This window comes from Heterocephalus glaber, unplaced genomic scaffold, assembly GCF_053883595.1.
Source record: "Heterocephalus glaber isolate CG9 unplaced genomic scaffold, H.glaber_assembly_v1.0 deba00001457, whole genome shotgun sequence".
Classification (NCBI taxonomy): Eukaryota; Metazoa; Chordata; class Mammalia; order Rodentia; family Bathyergidae; genus Heterocephalus; species Heterocephalus glaber.
The window spans coordinates 41,252,751-41,268,906 of NW_028258305.1; the positions used below are offsets into that span (position 1 = coordinate 41,252,751).

Consider the following 16,156-nt stretch of genomic DNA (forward strand, 5'->3'; position numbering starts at 1 on the left):
GAGAGCATTTGGGCCTTCTGATCTCAGCCAGGCCAGGCCGTTCTCTCCCACGGGCCAAGGGTTGGCAAAAGGGCTTCTCGAAGTCAGGAAGTGGGGTCTCAGCCAGCACAGCAGAGAGGGGGTGCAGACACCAGTGCTCATGAAAAGCCTGGTGTGTTGGGCAGGGTGGGTTGCTATGTCGAGGAGATGAATGAGTTTGCGTGAAAGCATCTTAGCATGATGTCCAGCATAAGGAAGGCTCAGAAAGTTGTGCTTTTCCCTTCTTTGGGGAAATCCAGACCTGCACATTGTGGGGTTCAAGCACTGGAGGAAAGCTGACTACCTAGGCTCATGGGCAAGTCACCCCCGGACCTATGTGAAGGACATTGGACCCTGGAAGGCCTTCCTTCACCCATGTTGGTTGGGGAAGGGCCGGAAGGAACCCTCCCTGTGCCCGGGTCAGACTGAAGCTGAAAGGAGATGAGTGGCCCAAGGACACAGCAGGAGCCCAGTCAGGACTGTCAGTTGCTGAGCCTGGGCCCGGGTTTGCTGCTCCACTTGCTCTGGAGGAAAAGCCCAAGTTCCCTTCCTCTCCGGGGCGGGAAGGTGGGCGTTGGAGGAGTAGGAAGAAGTGTGACTTCACACCTTTGTATTGTGTCCAGGCCCCAGGTCCTTCCCTTTTTGTCACATGTGCCATGCCAACCCGCCCCACCAACCTCCGGGCAACCCTGGTTTGAGGACAAGATGACCTGACCTTTGAGGACGCTGAATGATAGTCTCAGTTACGTACACAGAGGACTCAGAAAGCCCACTGCCAGCCCCAGGCTCAGCTGTCCAGGCAGGCCCTGACCTTGCACACCAGGGAGGAGCAGAGCCAAGTGCCATGGGGCCTGGTGCCAGGTCCCACTGAGCTGCCAGAGTCTGTGCGTGTCAGTCTTCCTATGCCCTGGTTTCCTCATCTGCAAAATGGCCTAGGGGGAGGAATTCTCACCTAGACTTCCTCTGGTGAGCTTGGGGTCAAAGCCTTCACCAACACCAGCCACTCACCGTCCCCTCTTCCTCCAGACCAGCCTGAATGTGGAGGTCCGGTATCAGGCTGCAGATGGCACAAGGGGCTCCTGGGATGACGAGGACTTCCTGAGGGATGAGTCTCTTCAGGAGGAAGAGAAGGACACTCAGGAGACAGATGGGCTGCTCCCCAGCTCCCGCCCCAGCTCCCGGCCACCGGGAGAGAAGAGCTTCCGGAGGTAACAGGCTGCCCGCTGCCCCCAAGATGTGGGGAGAAGGCCTAGGGCCTGGTCACCCGGGCTGGGCTCAGAGTGCAAGGCTGAGATTGTGCAAAGACATCCAGGAGGTGGGAAGGTGTTTCAGCAACATCTCTTACCTGCTCCCTCCAAGGCCCACTGGGGAGGCGGGGTGGGGGTGACAGCTTAGATCCAGCTGAGGCACCAGGCATACCCCAACCCTGAGGGAAGCAAAGGTCTGGGAGTTGAGCGCTAACATTCAGGGAAGAAGCTGGCCCTCCTGCCCTCCTCAAGGAATAAGAGGGGGGAAGGTAGGATACCCTGGCCACTCTGGTCCAAGACCCAGCAGTACCAACCAAGCCCAGGCAGCCTGGCCTCCCCCTGTGGAGAGACCCGGGAGAGAGGCCTCTTCTTTCCAGAGTGAAGCCAATGGCTCCAGTTGGGACACAGCCTCTCTGTTGAAAAGAATGGATCTAGGCGTTGCAGTGGCCAGGATTCATGCCCTGCAAATACCTTGCCATGCACAGTTGACAGGGATGTCATCTGCTCCTTCCACATGCACCATTGTTCCAAAAATGGAACTGGAGTTGCATTTCCCAGAGATCCCAGAGCAACAGAATCTGGTCGGGACTAGTGAAGTGTTGTCCATAGGTTCCTGGGTTACTGGGGGTGACTGGCAAGTCCAAAGGCCCAGGCAGTGTTTTCAAAGTGGGGGTCCTTGCTGCCACTGGAAGCATCCCTTTCTAATCTTCCAATCTCCTTCCACCTTTACCTTCCCAAGTAAGGTTCACTCAGCCCCTCAGCTGAAAACAACAGGGTCTCAATTAGTGTAACAGAACTGATACACCTTTACTGAACAAATCTGTTTTTCCTCTTTTCGCTTGAACCATTACTCACCCTACCTCCAACACCACCCACACGGGCTTAAGAAGCCCTGGGACTGTTCACTTCAGGCTAGGCATGGTCCTCCTCAGGCCTTTAGCAGAGGCCCAGGCCTGACTGGCAGTTCTGCCTCTCACTACCATGTGACCCTGGGCAAGTCACATAACCTCTCTGACCCTGTTCCCTCACCTATTAAACGGGGACCGTAGCCATTGAGTCCCTCTTCCTGTTGTCGGGAGAGCCAAGAGGATCATGGAGAAGCAGATTGCAAACAGGCTGCCAGGTGCTCCTCGTACAAAGTCTGGAGACGGCAGGTTCCTTGTCACCGGGCCATACGAAGGGTCAGAATCAGATTAAAATTGCTCGGGGAGGAGCAGAGCGTAGATGGGACACGAGGGATGCTGGTGCAGTGCCTGGTCTCCATCCACTGGCTCCACTTAGGGAAGAGACTCTAAACAAGGGCTTTCCAAGGACACAGCTGGAAGCTTCGAGAAGGCCATTGGTTGTAAGGAAGGTGCACAGGTGTGAATTAGGAGTTCTAAGCTCCAGCAGGTCCCATCCTGACTGCCTCTCACCAGCTCGGTAATTTTCTGGCTACCCTCAGTGATGACCTCCTGAGGGACCCTGCAGGCGGCAGCCATGGGAAACAGCTCTCCTGGGAGCTCGCGATGACCAAGTGACCACTTTCTGTGAGGTCACCATGGCTCAGGCAATGCTCAGCTTCACCTTCCCACCCATAAATGGGCTCACAGGAATGTCAGGATGAGTCCAGGTGGTACATGGTGCTGGGCATGTGGGAGGTGCTCAGCCAGCCTTCCTTTCCTCCTGCTTCAGACTCCTGTGAGTCACGTAGGCTTCGGGCCAGCTCTGAGTACATTACAGCCCACTATGGGAGGAAATGCCTGCTGCGTATTACAGCCTGCTCTGACTTTGGTCAGGGTGGGCTGCCACACTTCCCCTCCTCCCTCTGCCAGGCTGGGCTCCAGAGCTACTGTGGCTCCCCAGGCAGCTCAGGAGGCAGGTCAGCAAGCCACGCCAGAATCTGGGGTACAATGAGGCTCAGGAGACCCCTCTCCAGACCAGTTGCTCTGCTGAGATTGGAGCCCTCAACACCAGCCTAGGGCTGAGTACCCAAGTGAGCCCTGGTGCTATGAAGGACTCGGCCCCTGGAACCCCTAGAGGTCCCAACAGGCTGCCACGTTGCTCCTCCTGCCCTGTGGCATTCCTTGCTGGCTGGCTGAGTGTTCAAGGGCAGCCTGAGCATCTGAAATGTCATTTGCAAAAAAGGAGGACATCCAGCTCATGGGGCTGGCGGATTAGCCACGGCCCGGCCTATTATAGTTCCAAGCACTGGGCATTTGCAGTTCTTTGCATTTGCTGCTGATGTAGCAGCAGCAACCGTGGCTCTGGTGAAATCACGAGAGTAATCGTTCTTCATAGACAGGGATGGCTTTTCCCTTCTCAGCTTCCACACTCAGAGACCGTGGGCCTGTGTGGGGCCTGAGTGTGAGGAGAGGGAAGGACTGAAGCTCCCAGCTGGGTGAGTCTGGCACCTCTCTATGTCAGACCAAACACTGAGAAGGCATCACAGTTCACCATTCAGGGCACCGATTCCACCTCCCTGCCCCACCCTCTCCCACTCCCAGATGATGTACTTTTCCTTGGAATCCTTTGTGGCTGGGATTTTCAGATTTTCCAGGGTCTTAGAGTTCTTTCAAAAAAAAAACCAAACAAAATTAAAGCCTTCCCCCAGAAACTGGATTGACAATTCAGGGAAAAGCAGCTCTGCTTAGATTTATGGCAGGGTAGGAACAGTGAATCTCCCACTGAGGCTCAGCCCCCTAATGGCTCCCTGGAGCTCAGGCTGCTGAGACGACCCTCCCTCCTCTGCAGGGAGCTGCTCCCTGCTCAGTGGTCTCTGAATTACGGCAGCCAGAAACCAGGCCAATACTGACCCCTTTGAATTGGAAATGGGCCTGCTTGCCTAACACAAAGATTAGCTGTCCAAAGCTGGGCTTCGACTGTGCTGTCACAAGGCCTTTGGGGCCTGAGCTGTCAGGGTATGGAGTAAAGTCTACCTGGGCAAAGACTATCCTGGGATGAGGGGTGAGAGAGGAAAAGGCTTGCTAATGCTTATTTGCTCACTTTTCTTCCTTTTCTTCATCTTCACTGCCACGGCATTGGGGAGGCATTGAGAGAATATTCCAGAACAGCTGCCAGAAGCCCACCTAAAGAGAGATGGGGGGACGGTTCTTCCCTGGCTCTGAGCCCTGGAGTGGCAGCTCACTTACTGCCCACCCCACCTTCCTTCCTGGAGGCTGAATGCCCTGCTTAGCAGCACTCTGACTCCCTCACCCTCTCAAAGCAGGCTCAGCCCCTGTCTGTCTGGGAGCCCCCGGAGCCTGAGTGCTTCCCACCCCTTGGAGTGGACAGACCCTGGGAGGAGGTAGAAGAGGACCCCACCCTGGGAATTGGAAATCCACTTTCTAGAATCTCTAGATCTTAGCCTGGGTTGGAGATTGGCTGGTTCCCTGGGCCCTTCCTCCTTCTCCAGAGGCAGAGCCCAGGGCATGACGACCTAGGTCCAGCAAATCCAGGCTTATTAGGTAGCAGAGGCTGCGGGGTGAGAGTCTGTGGGACAAGAAGGTCCCCGGGGTGCATGGGGGTCAGCAAGGCCAGGGGCTGTGGCTACGAGTGTCTCTGGTCCACACCCTCTCACTCGCATCCTCTTGTCTCCTCGTTTCTCCCCCATACTCAGCAAAGGCAGAGAGAAGACCAAGGGAGCCAGAGATGGCGAGCACAAGTAGGTGTCCCAGGCCAAGGCAGAGCCCGTGGTGCCTGCCCCTCCCCACAGGGCTGCAGAGGGTGGGGTCCCATTGAGAGGGCCTAGGGCTGGGCTGTCTTGATGCAGCTGGCATGGGGGCATTCAGGGGGAGGGAGGGGAACAGGAAAGGAGGCGCAGGGAGGGACAGGTGGCTTGGCCTTCTGGGGTCCGTTTTTGGTGCTTGGGGTCATCCTCATTCCCTGCTCTTCTTCTGCTGTCTGTTTAGCTCCAGACCCCTGCAGGTCAGGGCGTTAAGCTTCCCTGTAAGGGAGGGTGTGGCTAAAGCAAAGGGTGGGGAGCACAAGAAGCTGATGGACCCTGTGTAGTCCGGGCAGCTGGACACACAGCCCTGGAGGCCCAAGGACAAGCTCTGGGGACTGTGTGGCTGTAGGGTGTGGCTGGCACGTGAAGAGCCAGAAAGCTAGGGAGAGATAACCATCTGGTGGTCCTCACAGTCTCCATTCCCCAAAAGGCTTCCTGGCAAATGGGTGCATCAGGGCGCTCTGGGAAAGGACAGGAGGCTCCAGATAGGAGGGACAGGCCACAGGGTCAGCTGAGGCTGGTGGCCTGAGGCTATGATGCAGTGCTCTGCTCCCCCAAGAGCACAGTGTCATCTAGAGATTCTAGCATCACAGGGAACCACAAGGGCAGTGGTAGCCAGGGCTGGCCATTCTGAAGGGAGCCTCTAGCCAACCCCATTTTTACAGATGACAAATCCGAGACCCTGGGAACACGGAAAGAGCTAGGGTTGAAAGACAGGGAGTCTTACTTCCCACCCAGAGCTCACAAACGGACCCAGGAAGTTTGGGTAATTTGACTGGATTCTAAAGTTGATTAATTTGACAAAAACACTAATGAAAGCTGAAACCCCAGGAATGTGGACTTCAAATTTCCAAATAGTAAAACTGAGCCCCAGTGATATAAAGAGATTTGCTCAAAACCATGATCCCAATACATTAAAAATTAGTGTGAAGATAGCATGGACACACCAGGATTGGGGGCAGGAGGATATGAAGTGATTGCTTACACTAAGAACCCGGGAATGCACAGCCTCATCCATTGCTTTACCATAAGCAGAATTGTTCCAACAGGGCTTGGTACACACGCGCAATAGCCCTGACCACACAGTGTTAAGGCTTCAGTGATGGAGGCCTCTGGGGGAGAATTCTACCTTAGACCTGAGGGACAGAGGAGTTTGCAGGTTCCCAGGGAGGCTGGGAGCCTCAGGCCAAGCATGTACCTGGTTGGGGGCGGGGGGGAGGTTGATGCTGAACTGGGGGATCCTCTTAGAGAGAGGGCTCAAGGATTTGGGTCTATCCTGGAGCAATTAGCTATCAAACGCATATTCATAAAGCACAAGCCACCTGTCTGCCCCAGGCCCTCCACCTGGGATTGGCCATGCTTGGAGGCCCTAATGTCCACCTCTCTAGCCTGCCCCAGGCCAGAGTCTTGGGCCTCAGCCAGGCCTGATCCTGTGACTGCCTACAGCTGGGGTAAGAAGTAGTTTACAGTGCAAGCACACAGTAGGCCCATATTACATGCTCTACCACACACTAGCTTCTTTTTTTTTTTGGTACCGGGGATTGAACTTGGGACCTTGAGCTCGCGAGGCAGGCACCGGAACCACTGAGCTAAATCCCCGGCCCTACACCCTAGCTTCTTGCCATCTTCCATTCACATATGAGAGAAAGTAAGTTTGCAGGGATTATTATTTTATGTGTACAGCAATAGGACTGTTGGAAGAGTAGGGAAATGAGATTCTAAGAAGAGATTTAATTAATTGAGACTCTTCAGCCTAGGAAGAGAAAATTGTGGGAAGAGTTTGCAGTTTCTGAAAGCTGATGGAAACTGGTTGGTTGGATGGAAATACATAGTAAGTTGTGCTAGGGAAAACTTAAGATTTGACCCATGAAAGAATGTGCGCTCCCCATGGTATGTGGGACTCTGGGACAGGTTGTTTCGGTGGCTTTGGGGAGATGGGAAGTATACTCACCACAACACTCCTTGTTAGGACTTTCTATAAGGTTGGACCACTGGGGAGAAGGTGGCAGCCAGGTTTCCTGTCACTCCTGGGGTCAGGATAAGTGTATGTGGTGTTCAACCTGTTCTCACTGATGGGAAAACTATTCCTTAACTAAGTGAAATTCAACACACTGTCAAAGCTGCCTGCAAAGGCTGCAATTATGAAATTACCTATATTTGGGGAATGGAAAATGAATGAAATAATTCTATCAATGGACACTTGGAAATGTCCCTCCAGGTTTTAAAAATCTGGTTGTTTAAACAATGCAAAGAAGCATCACAGATCTCACTTCTCTTAGGTGAGAGTTTGTTTTTCCCGGTTTCCTAAGGCCTGAGCTGATGAGCCTCAACAGTTCCAGAGAAAGCCAATCTCAAGGCAGAAGCCCTGGGCAGTGAGAAATCATCAGATCCATAAATGAAAAGAGTTTACAACCAGTGTGCTCATTTTAAAATCTTGACTCTGGAGAGAATAAACTCCAATTTAGATTTATCGTTCTGACTGTAGTGAGCCTGGCCACAGGAAACAGATGTGATTCTAAAGCTTCAGAGGGTCCTAAGATGCCATCTCCTCTCCATTTCTATTTCTTAAGCTTAATGTGCCTGTGAATAAGGAGCCATTTGCTTGTAGTTTTGCACTGAGTTGATTATCGGCTTGTTTTCAGTGTCTGTTTCTCACCACACCTATCTTTAGTAATTGTAGAAATCAACTAGACCAAATGCAGGATTTTAATGTTTTTTAAAAGGCTCATTACAACAGAAATCTAATCAACAAATTATATTGTTTTTTTAAAATCTAGGTCTTCAATACAAGTGGGTTATCTTCAAAACTCCCTGATTAGGTTAACATCTATGTTTAAAATTGCCTTTACCCTTTGCCAAGGGAAGCCAGTACACTGCTTTCTGGGAACAGGTGCTACAGGAAAGGCTTTTTCTCTAGTGTCATTGATCAGAAAATTACAGAGGGCAGCCATGGCGATGACGTCATGCTCTATTGCCCACAGTGCAGATGCACCGAGCAACAAGCCTAGGAGAAGCCAGCAGAGGCACAGAGCGTGTAGTGAGAGTTCTGGAAATTGTGCTCATCACACACTTCTTTTGTCAACAAACATGCATCTTCTTGAGATATTCCCAGGCACGGGGGAGCACTACCAGTGAGCCTGTCCTCTTCAGATGGGTACATGATGCAGAGTTGGGAGGGAAGAGTTTCTCTTTTGAACTGCTTCACCATGTGGTGCATATTATATTTTAAACTCTCAGTCTTTACCTCCAAATATGTGTGTTTTAAGGAATAAAGTGACTTTCAAGTTCAAGGGCCATAACTGCCCAAAGGATGCCCCAAGACCCAAGTGGGTGGATACACAGGACCAGCATCAAGAAACCACAGCTTCCTGCTGCCCAGCAGTTGCCCTGGGCCTCAGGGAGCAGGTCCAGGTCCTATCCTAGGATGCTGAGTTGCTGGCTCCTCCGGGCAGGGCCTCTTCTAACCTGGCACACCACTGGCTCTGTTGTCCCAGAGCACTTCCCCCAGAGGTGGGTGGTTCTGTGGCTGGAGTAAGCTGCATGGGTGTAGGTTACACATGCAGTGGGACTGGGGACTCTAGGAGTGGCCTAGCCCAGGAACAACCAAGAAAAGATTGTACGAAGGCCAGCACTGAGCCCTCCAGGAGACTTCTGGGTAATTCAGGAGAAAAGTCATTGAACAGTGAAACTGGGCAGGAAGGAATCCCGAACCCTGAGAAAGGAAGGGATAAGTGGGGAGAGGTAGAGTAGAGTGAGGCCCACACTAGCCATGCTTCCTACGGCCAGGCCTGTGGCAGGGCTCAGCCTGCAGCTGGGACATGCTCCTAAGGCCACCGGGTAGGAAAGAGCCTGGAAGGCACCTGAAGGGTAAGGAGGGCAGGATGGTTCTTATCCTACCATCATGTGATTGTTTCTAGTGGCTCAGGAGCACTCGATGTCACGTCACCAGCAGTTTAACATTTATAGCAGTCTCTCCCCAAATGTGTTGATGCTTGAGTCATTTTTCCAATGAGCCCCTTCTGCGTGGGACTTTTCACAGATGACATCCTAACCTGCAGATTGTCCTGGCACACAGAGCATAGCTGGACCTGTGAGTGCAGGCCCTGCGGCCTTTTGCCAAAGTTCCCCATGGGCAGAGTGGGGGTGACACTCAGAACTGTCCCACAGCATTGGGGCCATGGACCCAGCACAGAGTGGAAATACTGCTGGCCTAGGAGACAGGAGCTTCATGCTTCAATCCCAGTTCTACCACTTATTGGGGGACACTGAGATTACTTCCTCCCCTCCAAGCCTCAATTTTTTCACTGATTGAATGAGATGAAGTATATGTCACTCATAGGATTGCTAGGAAGAGAAAAGGAACAAACATACGGAATAGCTGTTCACCCATGTTAGTTGCTCAAGAGAGCTTATATAACCTCCTCTGGACCATTACAGATGTTTTACATGTTGATAATTCATCTCCCCTTAATATTATTTATAAATGATCCTTTTGTAGAGCCCCTTTCTTTCCACTGTTACATCCCAGACAGGATCCCGGAGAGGGCAGACACCTCAGCGTCACACCAGCCTTCTTCCATCCCTTTTTTGGAAGTCATGAACAGGCCAGTCAGCTGGTGCCACACGAAGGGGTGATTCCCGACTTCTCCCCACTGGCATATGGACATGGCTTTCCCGGCATCTGAACATCAAGACCTAGTTGAGAAGAGGGCCTGGTTGGGGGATGAAACCGTCTCCCCAAACCTGAGTCAAAGGGCTTTAAGTTTCTAGGCCATTTCTGCAAGGACGGAGGGTTCTCTCCACCTTCACATTGTGCAGCAACAAGAGCAGGGTCTAGAGGTCTTAGAAACCATGGTCAGGGCTCCGAGAAGATACAGACCCAAAGATGGGTGCTGTGAGCCAGCTAGACGGTGAGGTGTGCCAGCCTCGTGCGTGCCTAAGGGATGGCAGCCACACCCAGGAGGAGGAGAATGGGAAGTGGAGAGCGTCAGGTGTCCTGCTCATGCAATATGGATGGGGTAATGGAATACTGCGCCTCAGCCCGTCAATCCTACTCCTAGTCCCTTCTGGCTCCAGGGACCTCAGGCTCAGCTGCAGGGACATCACTGAAGGGCAGTGAGGACCCCTGCCCCCTTCCCTCAGCCCCCCTGACTGCAAAGCCCTTCACCCGGGACACAAGGCTACACCAAGCCAGAGGAAGAGGTAGGAACTATGGAATCAGCCATAAGTTCCTGGGGGCTGGGGGAAAGTGGGCTTTGGCAATGACAGGGGACAGGCAGAAGGGACAGAAGCCGGGGCCAGAGACAGATGGGAAAGGGCCCATATCCTCCTTTTTACTGGGGGCCAAGAAGAATCCCAGGGCCCAGAGAGGCTTGAGAGAGGCGAGGCAGGTTTTGTGAACGCGAGCCGTCTGAGTGGTGCATACCTGGCTTCCATGTCTCCAACTTCTGCCCCGCTGAGTCGGCGCCAGCCCAGCCTGCCTCTGTTCTGATCCTCATCTCTGGTCCCCTGGCTTTCTTTCCGACCATCTCAGATGGGGTTCGGGGCAGGGGATGAGCTTGGTGGCCTTGCAGAGCGCAGGGCTCCAGGAAGACTGGACGGAGGAGGTTAGGGTCAGGCTAACAGGCCAAGGCCCTAAGGCAGTCCAGGCTGACCACCTTCCGGTTCGCTGGGCCCCTCATCCACTCCCAGTGTGCGAAAGGGGCACAAAGAAGGAAGCGGTGGGGTTCCCTTTGCCTCACTTCCCTGGCTCCCAGTGTGGGAAGTCAAACCCCTAATATGTCCTGGGGCCAGTAGGTGAGGGGATTCTTCTCCCTTTCTCTGTGTGTCGCGGTGTTTGGCTCTTGTGTGCTTGTGCTGTCCTCCGGGCATCTGTCTACCTCCACCTCATTCTGCTGGTCCCCCTCACAGAGCCGGGAGGAGGGTGTTCTCTGCCATGAAGCTCGGCAAGAACCGGCCCCACAAGGAGGAACCCCAGAGACAAGGTAGGACACGCGGCCCTGCCCATGGCCCACCTCTGACAGCAGCCTCTTCAAGCGGGACTACATCAAGCCCCGCCCCCCAGACACACCCCCAATGGGGCCTCCTGGGATTGGCCAGCCAGAGTCCCCTGGGAGGGACTTAGCCTCTCATTGGCTGATCCAAGAGCCAGGCCCCTCCCAGACAGGCTGGCCTGGTAGGGAGGGCAGTATCCCTGCTGGACTGAAAATGAAGACAGCCCTTTGCCAGGGGAGCCTGTCTGTAAAGGCTCCTCCTGCCTTTATTGCTCCCAAGCCTTCGTTCTTTACACAGAGACTTTTTTTTTTTAATTTAGAGGAGGAAATGGCGAGAGTGGTTTAGCGAACTCCATTCCAGGCAAAACCAGTCTCAAGAGCGCTGGCTCGGTGGAAGAACTCGTGGCTATGCCTTTGCGAGGATGCAGCCCGGCCTCTAGGGCCTGCCCTGGGGGCTCGAGAGAGGCTCAGCTGGGCCTGGGAGGCTGGAAGGGCCTTGGCTCTGGTCCCTCAGGAAGCAGTCAGCTCAGGCAGGAGCTGGACGACTGTTTAAGAGGAGGCAGAGAGGACTGGCGGAAGACAAGGGGAGCAATGGGGAGGCAAGGAGACGCGTGTTGGCCACCTGCCCATCACATGCCCACCATCCGGGCTCCTGGCTGCCCTCCCAGCATCCCCCGAGTGGCCCACTGGTCCTTTGGCCATGCCAACTCCAGTGTGCCCTTCTCCTTGGATTGAGAGTAAAGTGCATCCATCTTGGCTTTTCAGAGTCGCCATTTCTTCATCTCATTAGATTAATACACACCAATTCAGGGTTAGGTCCTGGATTCTATAAGCTATTTTACTTAGATAAATGGCTTAATTTCCCGATCCATGACACAAGAATAATGCCTATCTTGACAGGTCTTACCTCTGAAGAGATATGTGTGTAAGGTGACTGGCATTGTGCCTGGCATGTAGTAGCCACTCAGTTGAAGGTAGCTATTTTACGAGAGGTATGTAAGCATGGATTCTTTGTTTCCTACCTTCTTCTGCAGAGGATACTCAGTGCTTTAGTAAGTAGTGTTCCATAACAGTTACATTCAACTCAAATTTTTTTAAAGGGGCCAGGCATAATATCTACTAAAACAAAAACCATAATTAGATAGAAAACACTGCAAATATACAGACTATAACATCCTAAGCAGATGCTAGCAAATAAATTTTGAGTTTGACTCTCACCTTTGGAAGTGTCAAAATTAAAAGAGAAACAAAGTTACTGTTCCTCTCATGTCTACCACCCAACCAGCCCTTGTTCTTCCCCAGATGAGCCAGCAGTGCTGGAGATGGAGGACCTTGACCACCTGGCCATTCGGCTGGGGGATGGCCTGGACCCCGACTCGGCGTCTCTAGCCTCTGTCACAGCTCTTACCACCAATGTCTCCAACAAGAGGTGAGTGGGCAGGAGCCCCAGATCCCCAGGTGCTTCTGTGCTGTCAAAAGGACCAGCTTGCTAGGACTGGAGTTTGGGTGGGGAAGACTCAGGCTCATCGATAACTTCTTCCCAGCCCACCCTTTCTTCCTCTCCTGGACGGGCCTCTCACCTGTCACCCTGCAGAGGCAGCAGTGTCTGTGGCCTGTTCCCAGGTCACTGAGTACCTCTAGGTGGAGAGAAAGCACAGAGCTGCCCAGCCCACACTGGAACCTATTGACTCAATGTCTGTCCCCTGTAGCTTCCATCATTAGTCCTCTCGTCCTGAGAACAATTATTCCCTGTTGTGTTCGGTAGTGCTTGCATGTCTGTGGACTGATTCTGTCCCTCCACCCTTCGGCAAAGTCCAATCACTACCACTGCCCTCCTCGCAAGCAGGCCCCTTCCCCCAAGCTGATGCTACATTCTCTCCTCAGATCCAAGCCAGACATTAAGATGGAGCCAAGCGCCGGGCGGCCCATGGATTACCAGGTAGGCGGACACTTGGAGACCTTGTATGTAGCGAGGGGGCTTAGGCCAGATGTGCATTATAGGCTCCACAGAGGGTCTGGGATCACAGAGAACCCCAAGCTGAGTATAATTCTCAAAGTTTGTTCCTGGACATATCAAAGTACAGAGGTACAAAAGCCAAAGAGAAGCTTGCAAATTCTGCTTATTCTGATAAAGCCCTTCCAAGATTTTGTGTGCAGCACTGGACATTAGAAAGGAAGAAGAGGCTGGAGAAACCAGAAAAAGTCCAAGGAAAGAGACACAGACAGACAGACAGACAGACAGATAGACACACACACACACACACACACACACACAGAGTATTCAAGTAGTTAAAATAGACTTTGAAGAAAGTGATTTTTTAAATTCTTGCTCTATGCTATTCCAGTGCTTAAAGTAATTTCAATCCTGTTATTTCTGGATAGTGAGAGTGTGGGTGATTATTTCTTCTTTTTGCTTTTCTATATCTTCTGAGATTAACACAATTTATTTGTTGGTATATTTCCAAACTAGAGTCAAAAAGCTGAAGCAGAGAGGGGTTTCTAGCTCTTAGGTTGTGAAGGCGGCCATGTTGCAGGCTGAGCAAGTGAGGAACATGGCTGGTGGCTGCAGGGACAGGGCCATGCTGGCCTCAGCTTTGCAGGGTGAATCTCAATCTTGATTGTTCTCTCAGAGTTGACCAGAACCTAAGAAACCGAGTTATACTAACTCAGTTCACAATGTGCTAGTGCACAAGCCAGAGCCACCTAGTACTTATTTATAAAGTGGAAGCAGGGGAAGAGGAGCATCTCTCAAGACCAGCCTGAGGACCCCCATTGCCCCAAACCTACTCCTGGGAACTACCAAGACCCCACTGCACATCAGAAGGTTGCTGGGTGTTCCTGGCAGTGAGCATGGCGGCTGCTTGGGGAGCTCAGAGCCTTTAGGAGACTCTTCCATGGCTGTCCCTAAGCTTCCTGCCCTGGGGATATTCTATCTGGGTACCAGCACCAGGCCCCAGAATAAGATCGAGCCCCTCTCCTAGGGGGAGAGCTTTGTGTCTGATGCCATTTCCCAGGCCTTGTGCACATTGCTGCTTCTTTATGGATAACCCTACCACACCTCCCCCAGGTGATGACAGAAGCGACTAGGTAGCACCTTTCTGTGCGGAAGCTACATCTGATCATGTTTCCCCAGGGATTCACCTTGTCTCCCTTAATCCTATTTTCTGGACTCAGCACCCTAGGTGCTTGAGAAACAGCTCCAGCAAGGTCAAATGGACCCACCCTGTGGTTTCAGACAGCCTCAAGCCTCTGGGTTCCATGGAGGTTTGGAGATGTCATCTCTCGCCTCTCTGCCAAGACACAAACACAAAGTGTCCCGGGGCTTCTGAGGCCTTTCCCAGGGACTTGGCCCAGGGGTGTGCTTCTGTATATAGAGAACAGGGAAATTCCAAAGAACAAAGTATCCAGCACAGATACTGTGTCACTGGACTGGCCAGAAAGGGTACATCCAAAACGGAGTCATTGTTGTTAATATAACTTAGTTTTTGAAGGTTTGTTAAAAGTCAGGCACTGTGCTAGGAGCTATCTATGTGTTTCCATTTAAGTTAAGGCAATTATGGAAGCCAAGGAAGATGAGGACCCTGTCTCTCTCACACAGTCAGGTCTACAACCAGGGTTCTAACCCAGGATTCTGACCCCAGCGGTCCCAGGGACTGTTTCTCTGTAACCAAGCCTTGGACGGTTGCTTTCTTCTGGTCCTTGGATCATGTTAGCTCACTACTAACTGCAGTTTTCAAATGGTCTTCAAACTGTTTCCTGCCAGAGACTTCTCTTTAACCAGGCCAGATCTAGATGTTTTCCCTTCAAAGACTTTGTAAACCCTCTGAATTGAACAAACAACTGTTGCATTTAATCTGGCAGCACAGCGTCTCCTGACATGGTGCATTCATACCTCAGCTCTGTGTGTGTGTGTGTGTGTGTGTGTGTGTGTGTGTGTGTGTGGAGAGACATAGACAGAGGTGGAGACAGAGATGAGGGAGATTGGATGAGGTGTTATGAGAAGGCAAATGGGAAATCATTTTTACTGTCTATAAACACAATGTACAAAGCAACAAAACTAGAAAGGACTTCACTCACTTGGAGAACTTGGCCTGGGTGAATCAGAAGGACCTCAGAAAGCACAGGCAGCTGGTGAGAGGAGACAGGGACTTGGCAGAACTCAGATCCAAGAAGGGTCCCCAGGGCTCTGAGGTTGGAAACCACTGGAAGAGAAGTGGTGACCACAGCCCTGCATGGCCCGTGGATGTTTAGAATGGATGTGACATAGAAAGTCTTTCCTGATTATTGGCATCTCAGAGGCGACAAGCCACAGTCACTTCTGTGCCTATCAGCTTCCCACCAGTGAGTAGGGATGCTCAGGACCTGGAAGGGACGTTCTTGGTAGGTTGCGGACTCTTGAATCTCTTCCCCGCCCTGTCTTCTGGCACCAAGACTTAACATGTTGTCACCTCTAAACATCCAGTTTTCACCCCCATTTCACCCCCAGCCACCACCTGAGGTGCCAGCCTTATTGCAACTGCTCCCTGCTGCTCTCCCTGCCTTCAGAGCGCCTGCTCTCCTCCGTCCTCCACGGCTCCACCGGAGTCATCTCCAGATGATCGGGTCATGTTACACCTCTGGGCCCTGAAGATGACGGGAGGCAGAGCATCTGCAGAACAGAGTCCATCAACTCTCCTTGGCTCCCAGCTGGTGTTCTTGAAGCACTATCAGATCCTGCGTAGCAGGTCACAAAGCTCCATTACTCTTGGGTTCCCCAGGACAGAGGTGTAGATTTACTACACCGCACTGCTCCTTGTCACGGCTTTGATGAAGCCACTGGGGATTCTGTCCCTTATCTCGGCAGGAGACTGGGGAATAGTCATCAACCAAGAGTCAGCTGGTCACAGGTCCCAGCTGTGGCTCCCTTTGACCCTTCATCTTCTGTGCTGGAAAAAGAATTGAGTTTGAAGTTGAAATATATGCTTTCTTGCACTGTCCTCACACTGGCATTGGGGTTTCTGCTTTCTTAGGGTGCTGATGATTGGAGAAAAGGATGGCCCATCCCCTCCTGCAGTATACTAAAAAGTGATCCGGTTTTTCTTTTTAATTAATCAATTTCTTTCTTTTTGATTTCAAGTGGTCCATTTCTTCTGTGCACAGCTCAGATGAGGATGGGATCCTGCAGAGTATCATTCTCCTCACCCAACACCATG

At 52.2% G+C, this 16,156-nt stretch overlaps 1 protein-coding gene across 10 annotated transcripts in view; it reads left to right on the forward strand.

Moving 5' to 3' along the window:
• Otof (otoferlin) overlaps window positions 1-16,156 on the forward strand; it is a 90,646-nt gene that overhangs the window by 44,403 nt on the left and 30,087 nt on the right. For 5 of the 10 annotated variants that reach the window (XM_087216573.1, XM_087216575.1, XM_021253590.2 and 2 more), the window contains exons 5-9: window positions 1,045-1,226; window positions 4,864-4,908; window positions 10,882-10,955; window positions 12,267-12,393; window positions 12,849-12,903. In XM_087216573.1, coding sequence (XP_087072699.1) covers window positions 1,045-1,226; window positions 4,864-4,908; window positions 10,882-10,955; window positions 12,267-12,393; window positions 12,849-12,903 — 483 coding nt within the window. The remainder of the gene's footprint in view (window positions 1-1,044; window positions 1,227-4,863; window positions 4,909-10,881; window positions 10,956-12,266; window positions 12,394-12,848; window positions 12,904-16,156) is intronic. The other 5 variants (XM_087216576.1, XM_004839144.4, XM_087216574.1 and 2 more) reach the window with 1 other exon arrangement.